Source organism: Centroberyx gerrardi, chromosome 7 (genome assembly GCF_048128805.1).
Source record: "Centroberyx gerrardi isolate f3 chromosome 7, fCenGer3.hap1.cur.20231027, whole genome shotgun sequence".
NCBI classification, from domain to species: Eukaryota; Metazoa; Chordata; class Actinopteri; order Beryciformes; family Berycidae; genus Centroberyx; species Centroberyx gerrardi.
The window spans coordinates 27276695-27294726 of record NC_136003.1 but is presented as its reverse complement, the minus strand read 5'-3'; the positions used below and the strand labels follow the sequence as shown (position 1 = coordinate 27294726).

Below are 18032 nucleotides of genomic sequence, written 5' to 3'. Positions count from 1 at the left end.
TCAGTAACACTTTGTCACCCCTGTTGTCTTGGTACTGATGGTAACTTTCCCTTATCATGCTTAAGAGATATAATGCAGATAGATTCTGTTGTGTCTCCCCCTGCAGTCTTCTTTTGGAATAACGTGTTTGAGAAGATTTCATTGAGAATGTACTTGGCTTTCACCCAAAAAACACCTCTTAACCAGCAAGGTCATGAGGTCACACATATAGAAGTTACCCTGTTAAAGTGAAGAGGCCTGATGCAAAATCAATCTGGACAAGAAGTGCTGATTCTGCCAAGAGGAAGACAAAGCACTAACTCACCTCTGTTTTGTTTTCTGGTCAGGTCTTATAGTAACTATTTATGCACTTTGGAAAACTGCACTCAACCCAAAGATATTCTAACTTGAGCTGTGTTTCTGTCTGACTTGAAGTACAGCCTGCCACTGCTCTGCTTGTCTCTCAGTTTGCACCCTGCTGTTATTTCTTTAATAAAATGTTAAAGGAACCTTTCAGGTGGTATTTGATGCATAACATGTAATCGTATTCCATACATTATGATTGAATGTATTTGATTTGTTTAAAACTGTCTTTTATTTGATTCATAATGATTGATTTATAATGTTTAGTGAGTCAAGACAAACTCTCTTAGAATTTAATGGAATTTAATGGAATTCAATTCTGTTTCCTGTCAGTCCAATTAAATTCACAATCTGTTTCCTTACAGCTGGGTGACATTCACATTCACACTCCAGGAACTGAATTGGAATTTACCATGAATTCTCAATTCAGTTCATGAACAGCACCGACCTTGACATGCATGTTATTTTGATCAGAAGTCTGCAGGAGGAATTAAAGGCTTGGGCAACGTCCTTGAACAAAAACACAGAATGCGTTCCCCTTATTTTTAAATTCCACACCAGCTAAGAAAGGTAAGGAAGATAATATGATAAAGTTCAGCCACATGCAGCCAGAAGTGTAAGGGACCTCAAGTTTCAGTTCCCACCAGCTGAAGCTATTTTGGGCATCAGTGTGTCAAGAGCGCCATCTGGTGGCAGCAAAGATGAAGCCCATGTTACAGCTTTCATTAACATAATAAACCATTAATGTAATAACAATTTGCAACTAATAGTGTAAAATCCTGTTAATGTGATACATTTCCCATTCATGTAATTGAAGTTACCTGTACTATTAACATAAAAACCTTTTTTTCCTGTTAACATACACATTTTTACATTACTGGGTTTCATTACATTAACAGGAAGGTTGCAATTTTTCAGATGTAAACTAATCACCAAACACGTCTTCTATACACACGCACACACACACACATGCACACACACCCACCCACACACACACACACACACACTTTTTATCAGATGCAGCACCATAGTTAATAAGCAAATGTCAAGTTTCCTGTTAATGTAATAAAAAATCCAATAATGTAAAAATTATGGCATAAAAAAACAAAACAAAAGTGTTGACTTTTTAAAAAATGTTTACATGAATGGGGCATTTTCTTACATTAACGAGATTACAGTTTTGACTGCAAATTGTGATTACATGAATGGTTATCACACTAACAGTTGTAACAAATATGTGGTCACCAGTTATTCCTGCAATACTCCTTTACAAACAAGGGAGGAGACAAAGAGCTTATCTCTCTCTCTCTCTCTCTCTCTCTCTCTCACACACACACACACACACACACACACACGCACACACTAAGACCTGTGTGAGTGGAGGTGTAGTGTTGTGGTATTGAGTAACGGCGGATGTGAGTGAGCTCCATCTGCAGCTGCTGTGCAGAGCGAGCGCTTTGGTTGAGCTGCTGCTTGCATGTGGTGGCGACAGGATTCAGGTCAAAAATGCCTCCACTACAGGCTTTCTGCAAACTGCCACCTCCTATCTGCCTCTCTCACAAGGCTGAACGCAGCTCGGTGTCAAAATAGTGAAGCATTCTTCTTGTGCTGAGCATCCATCAGACAAGTTAGAATCAGTTTTCCCTGTATCAGGTCTTTAAATCATGCAACAGACCTTCTGGGAGACATTATCGCTTAAATGAAAACAAAAAAAAAGCATGAGAATCTATAGCAAAGCATTGATCCTGTACATTATTCATCAGGTATTAAAGTATAATGAATGTCTTTATTGTGCACCATGTTCCTCGCTTTCATTCTCTCTTTCTGAAACTGATGATGAATTCATTTTTTAGGCTGGCATACTTGAAGGAATGTGGAATTGCTCGGACAAATAGGAATTTTACAAGGATTTATGAATGGATAAACCCAGGAGGAGCTGCAGTAAATCTTCCTTCTGCTGTCAGCAGCCTGTTAAGCCTGTAATCTTAACAGCGTTGTGACAAGACTTCATAACCCATATATACACCGACTGTTTTCCCAGGATGCCGCACTGCCTTCTGATGAACCGGCTGCAGAATAACGAAGGACATTTCTCTATACAGCATTTCATTTGATCCACTCATTACTGTTTACATGCCGCGTTTACATGTAGACGAGCTGACTGAAGCTGAGTGTTGAATGAAACTGTAAATCATATTTCCAAGAAGCAATCAAGCTCTTAAGTAAATGTGATTTTCTGCCATGTACAATAACACTTCATTCAGGATGATATTCATTGATTGATGGCAAAATGTCAGGGCTGCCGAGTAATGTGATACAATTACTATAATCTATATAAGAACATGGTGCTATGTTGAGGAAGAAATCATGAATAAACAGATAAGTGTTGAATCTGCAGGGGTGTTACATCCTGTAAAGTCACCATTCAGTCATCTGTTCCCCATGCAGTATAGTTAGAATGTTTCCCTTTTTTTTTTTGCATGTTGAAAACCTTCCCTAGGAATGAATGAAACCCAACTTCATTGACTGAATACAGTACAGGTAGTCTGACTGGTGAGACAGATAAATACACAACATAAACAAACCCATGTCACTGGCAGGTTTATAGATAATGGTTGACTTTTCTCAAAGTCTGCAAGGTCGACTCAAAACACTTTTTGTGGTGTTTCCTTGTAGCATCACCACTGAATTCAAGAATAAGACTACAGAAGAAAATTAAAGGGCTTATTAAAGGCTCACTAAAGGCTAATTAAAGACTAATTAGAGCTTAATTAAATGTTACTCATTAAAGGCTAATTAAGGCTAATTAACATCAAATTAAAGACTGAATACAGGCTTATCTGAGGCTAATTAAGAGCATGTATTGGAGTATCATATGTATCATATCATGAATTTGATCATATAAAAGCCATGTTATAATTTAGTTGTTTAGTAGTTTAGCTGTATGTTCTATGCATTGCCTCTATGCGCTGCCTCGTAGCTCCTGACTAGATCCTTGCTTGTGTTGTATTAAAATCTCATGTGTACTCGTTTGGATAAAAGCGTCTGCCAAATGGGAAACTGTAATTGTAATTGTTCACAGTGTGTTTGTAGCTTTACATCTACAGTGTGGGGTCAAAATAAAGAAAAACAGCAGCTCAAACACTTCCCTAACAGTGATGATGTTATGGTGCTCGTGCAGCAGAGCGCTCGTCTCCTGGGCCGACAGCCGCTGCCGTGACGACGCCACACAGTCCAGCTGCTTTATGATGGAGGGAAGTGTCATTTCAGAGCAGCCTAAATGTTCATAGAGGAAGTTTTGGCATACGACTAACACCAGTTCCACCCATGGGTGACCACAGGTAAATAAAGAGGTGGGTAAACTTTGACCTCCAGTCAATGATCATTATAAACAACCACGGAAATGAACATTCATCAATTAGACTTTTCAAAAGCAAGTTCTTTTTCATTAGAGACCCCATCCTCTTATAACTTACATCAGTTTAATGTTACTTACTATGATATTTACTATGAATTTAGGTCATGAAGATTTCTGTCAGCCTGGACAGGAGGATAAACTCTTTTTCTGCAGATAAAAACAGTGGATGAACTAATTTTGCATCCTTAGTAACCTGTTGTGTCTTGTTGGGTATCAGCCAGCTCCCATGAAAAAAGAGATGGATCACAGCGTGAAGCTGATCAATCACAGTGATTGTGTTTGTAGTGAGCCCAGTTTGATCGGCCCTCTTGGGAATTATTAGACTGATTGCATGTTAGGAAACAGCAGAGACACAAGGCTTCACTGTGACACATCTCACCTTGTATTGCAAACAAACTGACATGTAGGAGTAGATTAGAGGTTTTAGATGGATGTTTTGTGCTGAAATTCATTCATTTGACTTGATTTTCATGCCAAAAAAAATTGCAAACATAAGTATTCAGTGTTTGTCTCAGGATTTTATTCTCGACAGGGAGGAAAAGCCTCTGAAACATTTTAAACATTTGAACATCTGAAGCATTTAGACCATGGGACACTAAAACTCTCCATTAAAACCCAGGATAATAATAACAATAATAATAATAATAATAATAATAATAATAATCATAATAATAATCATAATCATAATCATAATCATAATCATACATATTAGTGCAAAACTCTGTGGAATCACATCAAAATGTCTCATTATTAATTCAGGTTAAGGTCTTCCCATAGACAACCAGTGTAATATTGATCAATTCTACAATGAAATGCAATCAATATCAATCAATATATCGGTCTAAGCGTAGTGGATCATTTGTGTTTTCGCTGACACAACATATGTTTCATCCTTTCATTTTAATTGTTTCATAGACATAAAAGTGACATAGAAGAAGAAGAAGAAGAAGAAGACATATTTCTTCTTTGTGTTGCCTGTGTGTGGCGCGTGCAGAGCGGCACGTGCACGAGGGTTTGATAAGTGATATCTGACCTTACATGCCTCTCTTCCGCTGATAAGACTTTCACAGTGAGCGGGTCAGAAGAGAATGTGCGAGAAAAGGGACGAGGAAGCTCAGCTGCGTCAAGTCAGACAGAGTTACACAGGATGAGACAGGAAGCTGGCGATTTTGTCTTCAAAATAAAGACACACAATTTATCACTACCAGTAAAATTAAAATAATTAAGTATTGGGGTGTACAGCAGCACAACAAAACTCCCACATAAATCCCCAGTAGAATCATTATATTAAATAATTTATATTAATTGGAATGAAACTGAAGGAGGAAAATAGATGCAACAATGCTATTAAAGTACATGGTATAAAAGTACTAAAAGGCATTTCAGTGTTTTCTGGCTGACTTGTCACTATGGAGCTCCTATTCTATATCAGCGTGTTGAGAACAAAATCAAGTAGAAAAGAATGAATGAAAGGTGGGCCATGTAAAAAGTGAGTTGCAGCATTATGGGGGTGTGCGAAGTAACAGCAGAACATGCTGAGATGAAGAAAAAGTGGATGTAAATGTGTACAATATGGAAATATACCAACAAATATGTGCAGTTTGAAATAAGAGAAAAATTCAAGATATATGAAATGTATAACAAATGAGAAAGAATATGAGAATATGAAGACAACAAATCTGTGAATTTATATTTAGAAAGAAAAAAAAATTAGCTTACCAAATATATTCAATTTACATGCAGATAACATGTATTGAGTACGCAGATTTGGATATGTGCATTACTAGCTGATGACTATCAAATATTCCTAGTGGAGGTAGGCCTACCATAATATGAAGCCTAGAAAAGAAGTGACTTTATTTTTATAAGGCTTTGAATAGGCTCTCATTCTGAGAAAAGGAGTATGCATACATACATTTGTATTTTCATTTAGTACAGATTCCTCCTTTTAAATACAGTCTTTACTTTCACTTTGTCACTAATTTAAAAACGCTGCAGCACATTTGACGATGAGGGTTTTATTTTGAAAATAAGGCCCGGAAGTGGTATATTTTTATGCTCGCTGACTTGACACTCGTAGTTTGAACAGAGGCGGTCTGGCGAAGCCGCATCACAGAGCAGAGGAGCGGCGTCCACAGCAGATCTGTGTGTTTTGCAAGAGGAACACGGAGCTCATCTTCCTCTGCAGGGTTTCAGGGACTTTCAGAAATTAATAATCCGCCGAGGGACAATCCTTTTTTTTCACTACGTCACCGCCAGGACTGTTATTTATTGTTGTAAACTTGTATGACTTACAAATATGCCGTTCACGCTCTGGAGGGAGAAGAGGCCAGCCTTAGAATAAACTTCCCAGAAATTACACTCAGCTCCGGTACTTGGAAAGGAGGCAAGGTAAGCTTAAGGAAGTCGTTTTATTAAATCTCAGGAAACTTCATTTAAGGTCTTTTTTTTTTACTCTCTTGCAAGTGCAACTCACTTCTCTTTCCCTTTCTCTCTATTTGTCACGCCTCTATCGTCCACATCCATATGAAATCACTGAAGTTCAACTCTTTATTACTTCTATTCATGTCGTTTTCACTGTATGAATTACTGCTGCCTTTTTTGAGAGAAATCTCTGCTGTATCTGCAGTAGCCAGCACCACATTAAAGAGATAATTAGGCATTTTGAATTGTTTATAACTGGTCATATGCCTACTGTCCACGCTGTGCATGTACTGCAGCCCCCAACTATTCTTGAACACAGACAAAGACAGGTGTACACATCTAATTTCTGGTCTAATTGACCAGATCCTCTTGTTTCGAAATAGCTAGTTTGTTCCTCAGTGCTGCCAGTTACACATTTTAACCCTGGCAGAGGGGAAGTGCTTTCAAAGGCTATTGTTGGAGTGAGGATCCACCAAGGTAATAACTCAATAAACCAGTCAGAAGTGAGTTAATTCAAGCAACGAAATACATCAATGCGAGTAGTATTGGAAAGATGTTTTGTGTTTAGGTTTTTTGAGAAGAGTCTCAAGCAGTCTGTAGAGTCTCCGAGTTGGAAATATATCATAACTTAGCAAAACTCTATTCTATTTTTTTCATAATTTTTAGGATCAGCTTGTTTTCTTAGCGTTTTCCCCCCGAGACCTCCTTGTGTGTCTGTCACCAGAGAGGTCAGGCATGAGGGTCAGAGGTCAGCGCCCTGATCCTCCTCTGATGCCAAAGCTGTGAGCGACCCGCATTCAGTCCCTGGGTGTGAAATATCTTCCCCAGCACCTCACCGTCTGTATCCGTATGTGTGAATAAGACGGTAACAGCCTTGGCTAACTGGTCGATGCTGAGAGGGAGGCAGGACAGGGCGGATGGTTTCGAGAGCCTGTCCCGTAAACCACAAGGTCCCAGGTTTGATCCTTTACCTGCTCCCTTACCTGCAGGTTGCTCTGGATAACAGCGTCAGCAAAACACCTGAAATCTAAATGCTGTGAGAGAAGGGGACTGCCCGCGCTCCGATGGGTGACCTGGTTTTATTTGCATCTCTGTTGACATGCTTTGCCTTGCTTTCTCTGCCGTTTCACCTGACCTGCAACTGTGGCGATGAGCTGTACCTGCAGTGGTTTTGTGTCTTCTTCAGCAAAAACCTCTAAGCTGCAAAAGGGTCAAAAGCCGCTGATGCAACCGCTGAAGTAGATTTTACACAGGCAATGACAGAGTCCAGTGTCCAGGCAGAGGTTTGATTCACAGTTTGGGCGGTTCGTTGCAGAAAAGAAGTCAAACGTGCAAAAGTTTCATCTGCCTGCCTCTGCTCTAATCTGGTAAAAAAAAAATGGAAATCTGCACACCAGACCAGTTGGTTGTGCGGGTGCAAAAGGAGAAAAAAAAAACCTGTAGATAAGGCAATGAAACCCCATGCAACACTGTTTGCTTGCAGTGTTGCATGGGGTTTCATTCCCTTATCTACAGTTTAAGTAAAAAGGCCCCTCCCTGGTATTAAAACACCTGCCTGCCTACAAAGTGCTTCAAAGTGCTTCAGTTGAACCGTTCAACTGAAACACTTTAAAGACTGTAAAAGTATGAGACTGTGTAATATCTGTGCAAATGTTGTGTTTTTTTTTGTTTTTGCCAGTAGTTTAGTAAAGCAGCCAGCCTTTGATTTTGTGACTGAGGATCCCCCTTGTAATTCTTTGATATTTTCGGGGTTAGCCTCAGTGATAATTATCCGTTATCACTGGTATATGAGAAGAAAAAGAAAATATATTCCAAACGAATCAAATACCCCCAAAAAGACACGACCTCTCACGTCCCCTCTCACCGGTGTGCAGTGATCCTCCAGCCAGGAAGGCTCATGGGATATCGGCCTGAGAGAGAGTGAGAGAGAGAGAGAGAGAGAGAGAGAGAGAGAGAGAGAGAGAGAGAGAGCCTGCACAACATTATTTTCTCCCAGGTTCATCTTCTTGTATGGCATCCAAATGCTCTCTGGCTCATTTTCAGCGCTCTTCTTCAGCTGTTTTACACTCACCGCCGTCCTACAGCATCACAAAAAAAGGAATTTCTGTCTGAAGGTGTTTATCTTGGCGTGTTCAACAACACACTCGGTCTGAGAGCAGAAAGCTGTGGAGGTTTTATGGTATTACTTTGGCCAATGCCTTTGAATTCATGCCAGCATTTTCCAATCTCTCAATCTCTCTCTTTGTAGGCCTAAATAACGCGTGCTGGCTCGACACATCTGTGTAGACTGTTGATGCTTAAGGTCCTCTGTCAGTGTAATTTTGCAGTGCAAAAAACATCCATATTAACAAGTCATTTAGTCTCATATTCAGCCTTCAAATCTTATTTTTGTAGACTCAGTGAGGTGAGATAACTCCACTTGTTTCCAATGCAGCTTGTTTCAAAACTTTTGAAACAAGTTGATTTGCATTGGAAACAAGTGAAATTATCTAATGCCAATAGCAGATGTTTTCATGTATTTTAAGAGAATGCCAATTTTACAACTCAATAACAGACTAAATGACTTGTTAAGATGGCGATATGTTGCCAGGGAGTTATTGCATTGATTTGCATGCTGCATGCCGGTTTACTGCCTGATACGCTGTTTATTATCGGGGGACTTGAATTGCTCCGCTCAGATGCGCCTGAGTGCAAACTTTACACAGCTGAATGCAAACTGTATACAACTGAAGTGCTCAGCTGGTGGACTGGACAGCCTGGCTGATGGAATGTGTGATGGCGTCACTTCCCGCTGCTGACCTCCTGCATGCTTCTCCAAAGGGTCCTCTTGTTGTTGTTATCATGCGGAAGCTGACATGAGACCTTTTTCCACCAATAAGTAACTATATTATGTTGACTTTAGAGAGAGAGATGGCCTAGATGTCCCCGATTTAGGAAGGTGAAGAGAAAAAAAAACCCTAATGTGCATGAATGAAAGGACTTTGTATGTTAAGCGAGAACTTTGTACATGTAATTGAATTAGATTTCCCTTATTTGTGCATCCAGGAACATAATCAGAGGTCTTTGAGTTACTGCGTTATCGTTTTCCACATCCATATCTGCCATGAATGAGACTGGCTCTCATAGGCAGAGGGAATACAGCGGGCATTTCACTGCAGCAGCTTCAGCTCCACTACAGTACATCAGGATCAGGAAGGAGATAACACTGTTGTAGTGCAGCAGATTAAATGAAGCTTTATGAGATAATTAGAGTATGGGTTTTTCATGATCCTCACCACATCCCCCCTTTATCACAAACAGAGCAAACGGTTTATTCAAGTCTGTGGGAAAATAACCGACTGAAATATCAAAAATAATTGCTATCATGGGATTGGAACCCTGACAGGAGGAGAGGCAGCTCATGTTCTCGAAATTCGACCAGTGTTTCAGAGGTTTCGCTTTGCTCTTTTAATTGGAGAATTGCATTTTCCCTAATGATGTGTTGACCTCCACATACACCCCCCCACCTCCCCTCTCACACACACACACACACACACACGCACACACACACGCACACATCCCGCTCCTCATGTCAGTTTGTGTATCTGTACGTAAACAGTAACAAATAGGGAAGTCGCTTGTGTGACTCTACCTATTTTAAAATGATTTTCCAGTTCCTTTATTTCATTCATATCTGGAGTGTGTAACCTGCAGGCTGAGTTTGACAAGTAATTCACTCCAACTCAACTCCCAGTTTGCTGCTACAGATGGGCCAGAAACCACTATCATGACCAACACCAGCCAGAAATAACATGTTGCTATAATGAAAGCAAACATGAATCTATAATGGAAGCCAAATACAAACCATAGTCTATTTGTTTGTTTTGTAGTTTTGTGCAAGTGCAGTGTGATTTTGGCTCACAGAAAAGAGTTTTTCAAAACACGATATTGATTTGAAACCAAGAAAAGAAAAGTTTAATGGACTCTATTAGAAGTGTATTGCTGATGCACTGATGTAACACTTCTCAGATTCGCTGCAAACAAGATGGTTAAATCTGAATTTTGGTGTTTTCAAACTCAACATCCACACAGTATTCCTCCTAAAATTCGAATTCCTAATGTAAATTGTTTGAATTTTATTGTTATATTACTGTATATTACTGTATAACTGTATGCAAATGGAGTAAAGTTCTCATCAGGCTAAAACGGATTTGGAGTGGATTAATGCACACTGCTGGCATACTGTGTATACTGTGTTTGCATGCCAGGTGTGAATTTAGCTCATCATACCGTATGCTGTTACATCTCTCTTGTTTCTTTCCTGCCTTTCCATTGTGTTCACCTGAAAACCGAATCAAATGCTGAAGGATTAAAACTATTGTGTAAAAAAGAAAGAATAGTTGTTTTAAAATGAACTGTATATCGTGAAGAATGCCGCTTTTGTCTCTGTTCTGCCCCATGTGCAGATGTACTGTTGTTAACTCATGTTCAGATATAAATAATTCAAGCAGCTCATTGGCATCATGGAGAACAAACTGTATTTACCCCGAGGTGGAGAGTTTGTCAGTTGAATTCCCGTTTTGGGCAGAACTTGGCACTCGCTGTCACGAAATTATTGTTTGGGCAAGGCAAGTTTATTTATAAAGCACATTTCGTACACAAAGGCAATTCACAGTGCTTTATACAAGATATATAAGACAAAGATATATAAGATAAATAAAAAAAGAGATAATAAAGTGGATATGAAGAGAGAATAAAGCATTAAATTGCATAAAAAGAGAATAAAGATCAAGTTGCATAGGCAGTGCAGAACAAAAAAATGTTTTAAGCCTAGTTTTAAAAGTCTAAACGCTGCCTCACCATGCTTTCGTTTTAACTCTGGGAATAGTTATCAGACCGGTCCCAGATGACCTGAGGGGTTTAGAGGTTTCATCATATGGTAAGAGCAAGTCAGAGGTGCATTGCGGTCTAGACCATTGAGCGATTTGTAGACGACCAACAGTAATTTGAAATCAATTCTTCGACAAACTGGGAACAAGTGCAGAGCGCTGAGAACTGGTGCAATATGTGCAACTTTCTTAGTTTTAGTCAGAACTCCAGCAGCAGAGATCTGAATGAGCTGTTTTTTTGGGGTAAAACCCGACAAAAGACCATTACAGTTGCCCAACCTACTAGAGATAAAGGCGTGGATGAGCTTTTCTCAGTCTCGTTTGGGCATGAATCCTCTAATTCTTGCTATATATTAGGGTAAGGCAATCTTAAACAGTGGGTCTCAATCTTCCAAACTTTTTTTTTTTTTTACCCAGTTTGCAGGTTTAAATGCATAGAGTGTTATTTTTTTCTATTTTCCCGTAACTGGCTATTTCACTTTATTGACTATTCTAAGAAGCGTAGAAGCTGCACACACGCACCTTTCACAAGTTAAAGGTGTTTCTCACAAAGATTAGAAACACGATAATACATCTAGAAATGTATTTCTTATCTGTAAATCATCTTGCGCGACCCCTCCCAATCCCCCCCCCCCCCAAGTTGATAAACCGCTGCTCTAAAAGACTGGCGCTATCTTTGGAGGATGTATCTGTATTCTGCAGTGCACCAGCAGATAAAGAGTAATACCATGATGACACCTCAGAGGGAGAAGCGCCTCCGATGTTATAGATTCGATTTCACACGCCTTTTGAAGTTAGTTCGTGTACTTGCTGCTGCTTGATCTGTTAACATCAGAAAACACTTTTGATTCCCTGCAGCTCCATCACTTTCTTTTTGACAGCGTTGATGAAGCCTGTAGATTTCGACCCTTTACTGAACAGCCGACGTTTACGTTTTTTTTTACACTTGACCCCCTTCAACCCTCTTCTTCCCCTTTCTCTCTCCTTAGAAAGACTCGGCGCGGACCCTCTGGCGATCCCCTTTTCTCCGTCCACTAAACCTTTCAGTCTGTCGCAATGGAGGCCAGAGGAAAGTACGACTTCAGTGCAACGGCGGAGGACGAGCTCAGCTTCAGAAAGGGAGATATACTTAAGGTGAGTGCGTGTTCATCGACGTTGAACTGTATCAGTGAGGCTTGAAAGTGTTTTGTCACCCCTGTCTCTTGACTCCATGTTGTTGATGGGTTTTTTCCCCCCTCTCTTATTAGATTTTAGGCTCACAAGATGAGTGGTATAAGGCAGAGATGCACGGACAGGAAGGATACGTACCGCAGAACTACATCGAAATGCAAATTCCAAGGTGAAAACCAGTTGCGTTAACCCACGAGAAATGACGTAACCCTCGTGTCTGCCTGTGGAGGAAGGCTGGCGTCGGAGATGCATGAGTGTTATTATGGTCTGTCTGTGTCTCCAGGTGGTTCCAGGAGAACGCCAGTCGAAGCTCTGCAGAGGAACTCCTGAGGACCAAAGACGTGGGAGGCTTTCTGATCCGAGGGTCCCAGAGCTCCCCGGGAGACTTCTCCATCTCTGTCAAGTGTGTGTGTGTGTGTGTGCGTGTGTGTGTGTGTGTTTAGGGTTCCCACAGGTCTTGAAAATCCTTGAAAGCTTGAGGATTTGAGGATTTGAGGAAAAACTAAATAAGGCCTTGTACGTTATTGAAGATCAAGATCATGAGTAAAAACGTCGGTCTCTTTTGACCAATTACCCCAAAACATGCCAATTTTGAGTCCTTGAATTTCACCAAACAATTAAAAGTCAGTGAAAATTCCCTGAATTTGTGAGTGTGGAAACCCTGTGTGTATAGTGTGTATAGTGCGCAGTCAATGCTGTAAATTACTGGTATAACTGATTTTATAGAGGCGTTGCAGTTGTTTCACATATCTAGTAACCAGGCCGGCCACATCATGAGGTCCATTGAAGAATTGGCCGTGTAGAAATAATGACTAAATATATAACAACCAGGCTAGAAAAAGACAGACGAGAAAGAGATAGTTGTGGTGTGGCTACAAGTCTGTTCAGCACCACCCTAGTCTCTCTACTCCAAAACACTGTGAGTTGTAGTTTCAGAAGAGTCGGCTCAGTTAACCTGAACAAACAGCTGTTGTTTGGTTAGCTAGTCAAAAACAGGACAGAAATTAACCGTGTCTGTTCCGGTTTGGTGAGACGGCCAAGTTGGACGTTCACCTATTCTCAGCTGTTGTTGCTCAAGAGTTGAGGGCCTCCAATATGGCCACCAGCGGGGGACTTGATTCACCTGAAAGCCCTCTACAGGTTAACCTTGCCGCTGTAGTTTTGTACATTGACCAGCAGAGGACAATCCAGCTCAGGAAATCTAAAACTCTGGGATGAAGGGAGGTGAAAACATCATATTCACAGTTACAGCTAATAAAACACTTTTCTTTTTCCACACGCTTCACTCAATCTCCTCTCAGACACGAGTGTGACGTACAGCACTTCAAAGTGATGAAGGACACCAAAGGCCAATACTTCCTGTGGTCGGAGAAGTTCCCTTCCCTAAACAAGCTGGTGGACTTCTACAAGACCACCTCCATCTCGAAGCAAAGGGAGATCTTCCTCGACGACGGCAGCCTGGACGCCAAAAGCCCCTCCACAGCCCCACCGGTACATTTCACTTCTCTTTTCACCTGTTGCTTGAATAAGGGAAGGCTAGATAGGCTCAAACATTGTATCAGGTGTTATGAAGATGATTGGAATTCCCTCAAAACACTGAAACCGACTTATTTCAGCTTGTTTCAAAGTAAGATTAAGATGAGATTAACTTGCACTTTATTGATCCCCCCCCAGGGGAAATTCGGAATGCATCGAATGCATCAAAGTCAACCAACCACAAGTAATATTCCAGTGTTATATATTATTCATAAATTGCAACATTTCATGGCTCTCTATCCAAGCTGCTAAAGGTTTTTGAATGCAATGAGAACATTTTCTTGGCTCAGATTATAATCGATTAATTTGAAATTAAACCAATGTCTTTTGGAAGTTTATTTTAAACTCTCAACTAGTCCTGGCATAGTTTGATCTTTCTCTGTAAATTCAAATTTGTTAAATCCAGACAACTACTTAAAGACATGTCTACAAAATCCAATTTGAGTTAATTGTTATATTTGACACTTTAGGCATTTAGGCGGTGCTTTTATAGAGAGCAACTTGCATTGAGTGCAATAGTAGAATAAGCTTCAACTGCTAGATCAACACTAGGAATGAAATGAAAATAAGAGCTAAGGAGAGAGATATAAGGGATTTTTTGATGAGAGCAAATCAGAGTGTGTAGACGAGGAAGATGTTGGAGAGGAGATATGATGCGATGAGGAAATAAGCATCGGAAAAGGACATTAGTTCAGTTTAAAAGGCCATAGTCTAGGCTCAATCCAAGTATAAAATCCTATACTATAAAATCACTGAAGATGTTAAATCCAGTCTAATAATAATAAATAAATAAATACATTTCATTATTTGTGCAAGACTGTTGGAATATCCTTGTTGATTTATACCGTCAGAAGCATATATTCACAAACTGCACAAGGCCCTTTTGAAATGCATTTACAAGTTTTATATTTGGAATGAGCTGCATCATGACACCACTAAATAATAATTCAGCAATCTAAATATTTCACAGTTATCATCACTAAGAGCCACAGATATCACATTTCTATACTTACTATATATTACATACTACTATAGATTACTGGATGATAGTTCCTGATGTGCCTGGTTTGATGTTATAGTAACTAGTGATAATACTACTACTACTACTGCTACTACTACTATTACTACTACTACTCCTATTACTACTAGTACTACTGCTACCGGACTTGGAACATATTCCTTCAGGCATTCTGATAAGTATGCAGGTGTAAACCATGTAGTGCCTTAAAAACAAGTAAAAGAACCTTAAAATCAATTCTTAAAGAGAGAAAAGCCAGTATAAGGTGGCCAGTACAGGTGTGCTATGATAACTCTTTTTTTTGTCTTGGTTAAGCACTCTTTGCAGCAGCATTTTGCACAAGCCGAACTCTGTCTATCGTCTTTTTAGGCAGACCAGTAAGTAGTGCACTGCAATAATCAATAAGCAATAATCGTCATGGTTTTCTCCCCAGCTGAAGCGAGGCAGTCTGCCTGAACAACGCAGCTATACCAACGCTGCCGCAGCCGTAGCCGCGCCGCGCAGAGCGTCAGACCAGCCGCACAGCCAGCTGGTACATCTACTCTACTGTATCTTTATTATGACTCATATAATGTGAGGATGTCAGTCGCTCATTCAAAGCAGTACTGTATGACTTTCATCTGATGTCAGCGTGCAGCGGCTCTGTATCAGCCGCTCACAGCCTTGAATGAGACATAAACTCAGGGTTCCCACAGGCCTGGAAAATCCTTGAAAGTTGGTGGATTTGAGAAAAAAAATAAACGAAATAAGGCCTTGAAAGTTTTGGAAAATGAATGGATGGCCTTGAAAGTACTTGATTTGTTTTTAAAATGTAATATAGCACCCAAATTCATCAATATGCCTTAAGTCTCTGGTCTCTCCATCCTTGGATTAGCACTTCACATGATTCACAGATTGAATTATTTTTTAAAATGAAGGATTTCACCAGGATTTCTTGACTTGACAAGATCAGGAGTAAAAAAAAACAATGCTTCTGTAATGTCTAATTTTGACCGAAGTCATGTCTTACTCCAATTTTGAGTCTTTAAATATCACCAAACACAAAATTGAATTGATTGTAATGTGCGAGTGAGTGTGGGGACCCTGAGCTGGAAGTGTTCATTTCTTCCTGCAGACGAAGAGAGCGGGTCTGGAGGAGCGAGCCCACACTATCGGACACACAGGAAGAAGCAGCCCGGTTAGCTCCGCCCCTGTTCCCCGTCGGACATCAGACACCATGCCGCTCCCTCAGGTGGGCCGGCTGAACTTTTCCTCTCTACACAGCCTGAAAAAGTGCAGACTGTTCTTGAAATTTGGCTGAAATGGCGTGTGACTTCTGTGTGTGTGTGTTTGTGTCCCAAATTACCAAAGCAGAGGTGGGAGCAAGTCAACTTTGCTCGAGGCACAAGTCAGTCTCAAGTCCCAAGTCTAAATGTAGATTACTAGGTCAGGTCCAAATCAGGTCCATGTCATTAATGTCAAGTCTCAAGTCTAAATGTAGAACAAGTCAAGTCAGAACAAATCAAGAGTCCATTATCAATTTAATATCTTAAAGAAAACTAAATATCTAGGACTTTTCAATGCAATATGGTTTTAATAGGATAAAAACTTGGAAAGAGCATCATGAGTTTGATTTCTATAATCAGTTTCAACTTCAATAAATTCAATCATTCCATACAAATTCAGAAAACAGAATTTAAATTCAGTTGTCCGGTGGGACAAATCTCATCATTTTCAATCTGAGGCATTTACACAAACACAAGATCTCAAGTCAAGACTTTAGAAACCTTTTCAAGTCATCAAAGTACAAGTCAGAGTCAAGTCCCAAGTCACCAGAACCCAAGTCAAGTCTCAAGTCTTCTCTTCATGCATCAAGTCAAGTCTCAAGCACTTAAAACTCTGACTCAAGTCTGACTCGAGTCCAAGTGCTGCAAGAATGTATTGAAAACCAAAGAGAGAGTATTGCACCCACACTCCTAAAGAAAGTCAAATTCTTCACAAGATTGTAATCCTGTAATAACGTGTTTATTGTGCAAAAAAGAAAGTGCAAAATGCAGTGCGGTGATTTTCGGCCTCCTATCAGGCCTCCATCATCAGCGCATGATTCCCCCCTTGCTCCTGTCCCACAGAGAGCGGCGGCCGTGCAGGTGAAGGCGCTGTACGACTTCACGGCAGAGGAGGACGACGAGCTGGGCTTCTGCGCCGGCGAAGTCATCGAGGTGCTGGATCGCTCAGACGTGTCGTGGTGGAAAGGGAGGCTGCGGGGCAAGACCGGCCTGTTCCCTGCCAACTACACGTCACCGCTGTGAGAAACCCCCTCCGGGCGGCGCGCTGACAACACCCACACCGATTTTTTTAGACTCGCTCACCAGGTGCGTATACAGGCCATGAGCGTGCGTTTCTGAGCAGCTCGAGCGGGATGAACACGAAAGATAAGAGCAATTAGTGACTCATCTTCTGTGACGCACCATAACTTCATCAAGACACTGGCACCCAATGGACTGCGAGACAATTAGTGTTTTAGTTTAACGTTCACATTTGTGTTGTGATTCAGCGTGGTGTTTTTGTTCACGTTTTATAGAATATTTAGTACTTTTTGTGTCCAGGAGCGGAGAAAACACCAACAGGAATCTCCTCTGACCTGGTGCATGTTTACCCAGCACACAAAAACTATCTAATAACAGCAAAATGGTACGGTTGACTGTTTTATATTTTGTATTATTTGGTGTCTGTCACTAGGTATTTATTTGCAAAAACGCTCCTTTGCCATTCTGCTGCAATCACTGATTGATGAATTGATTGTAATTCAGTACAGTAGCCTACAGCCTACTTTTTTCTGCTCTTGGTTTCTCAGTCATGCTGTAATTTGTATTCACAGTTTTGTGTGATAACTTTAATAGATTTCTCATTAAATTTCCATGCTTCACATAGACATGTAACTTTCTCGCATTACTTTCACATGGAAATAAAATTATTTTCGTCAGTGATTTCATGGTGAATATGTACAGTATGTTATATGCTACAATACTAAGTCTGAATGAGGTGGGCCTTCTGGGGAAATGCAACCTAACAAAAAACAATAATATTCCTATAATATTTCCTATAGGGGCTCATTGTGTCTGTGGTAATCAATAATGAGATTATAGTGATCATATTGTAGCCTACTTGGTATTTTTTATCTCCTATGGTGTCACTCCAATATTCTTATATAGATATTTTATAGCTTTGCTGTGATATTTGTAGGCCTATAGTATCCTTCTGAAATAGCTATAGTTAT

The 18032-nt window shown here is 40.3% G+C and overlaps 1 protein-coding gene across 2 annotated transcripts; it reads left to right on the top strand.

Annotated features, from left to right (window-relative positions):
- The first annotated feature begins 5885 nt into the window (after window positions 1–5885).
- Window positions 5886–17727, top strand: grap2a (GRB2 related adaptor protein 2a). 2 transcript variants are annotated; one of them, XM_078284921.1, is made up of 8 exons: window positions 5886–6151; window positions 12046–12186; window positions 12300–12391; window positions 12506–12625; window positions 13524–13713; window positions 15210–15308; window positions 15891–16007; window positions 16885–17727. In XM_078284921.1, exons 2-8 carry the CDS (start codon window positions 12109–12111, stop codon window positions 17062–17064), a joined length of 876 nt encoding a protein of 291 aa, XP_078141047.1. In that variant the 5' UTR covers window positions 5886–6151; window positions 12046–12108; the 3' UTR covers window positions 17065–17727. The 2 variants fall into 2 exon arrangements, with proteins under 2 accessions (XP_078141047.1, XP_071752228.2); XM_071896127.2 differs by having other exon boundaries at window positions 12042–12186.
- The last annotated feature ends 305 nt before the right edge of the window (window positions 17728–18032 follow it).

Bases quoted from the DNA above. Each gene is read 5' to 3' on its own strand.
- grap2a (XM_078284921.1), top strand. From the start codon at position 12,109: ATGGAGGCCAGAGGAAAGTACGACTTCAGTGCAACGGCGGAGGACGAG. The intron at 12,626-13,523 runs GTGTGTGTGTGT...ATCTCCTCTCAG, and splicing joins GACTTCTCCATCTCTGTCAA to ACACGAGTGTGACGTACAGC. The intron at 13,714-15,209 runs GTACATTTCACT...TTTTCTCCCCAG, and splicing joins GCCCCTCCACAGCCCCACCG to CTGAAGCGAGGCAGTCTGCC.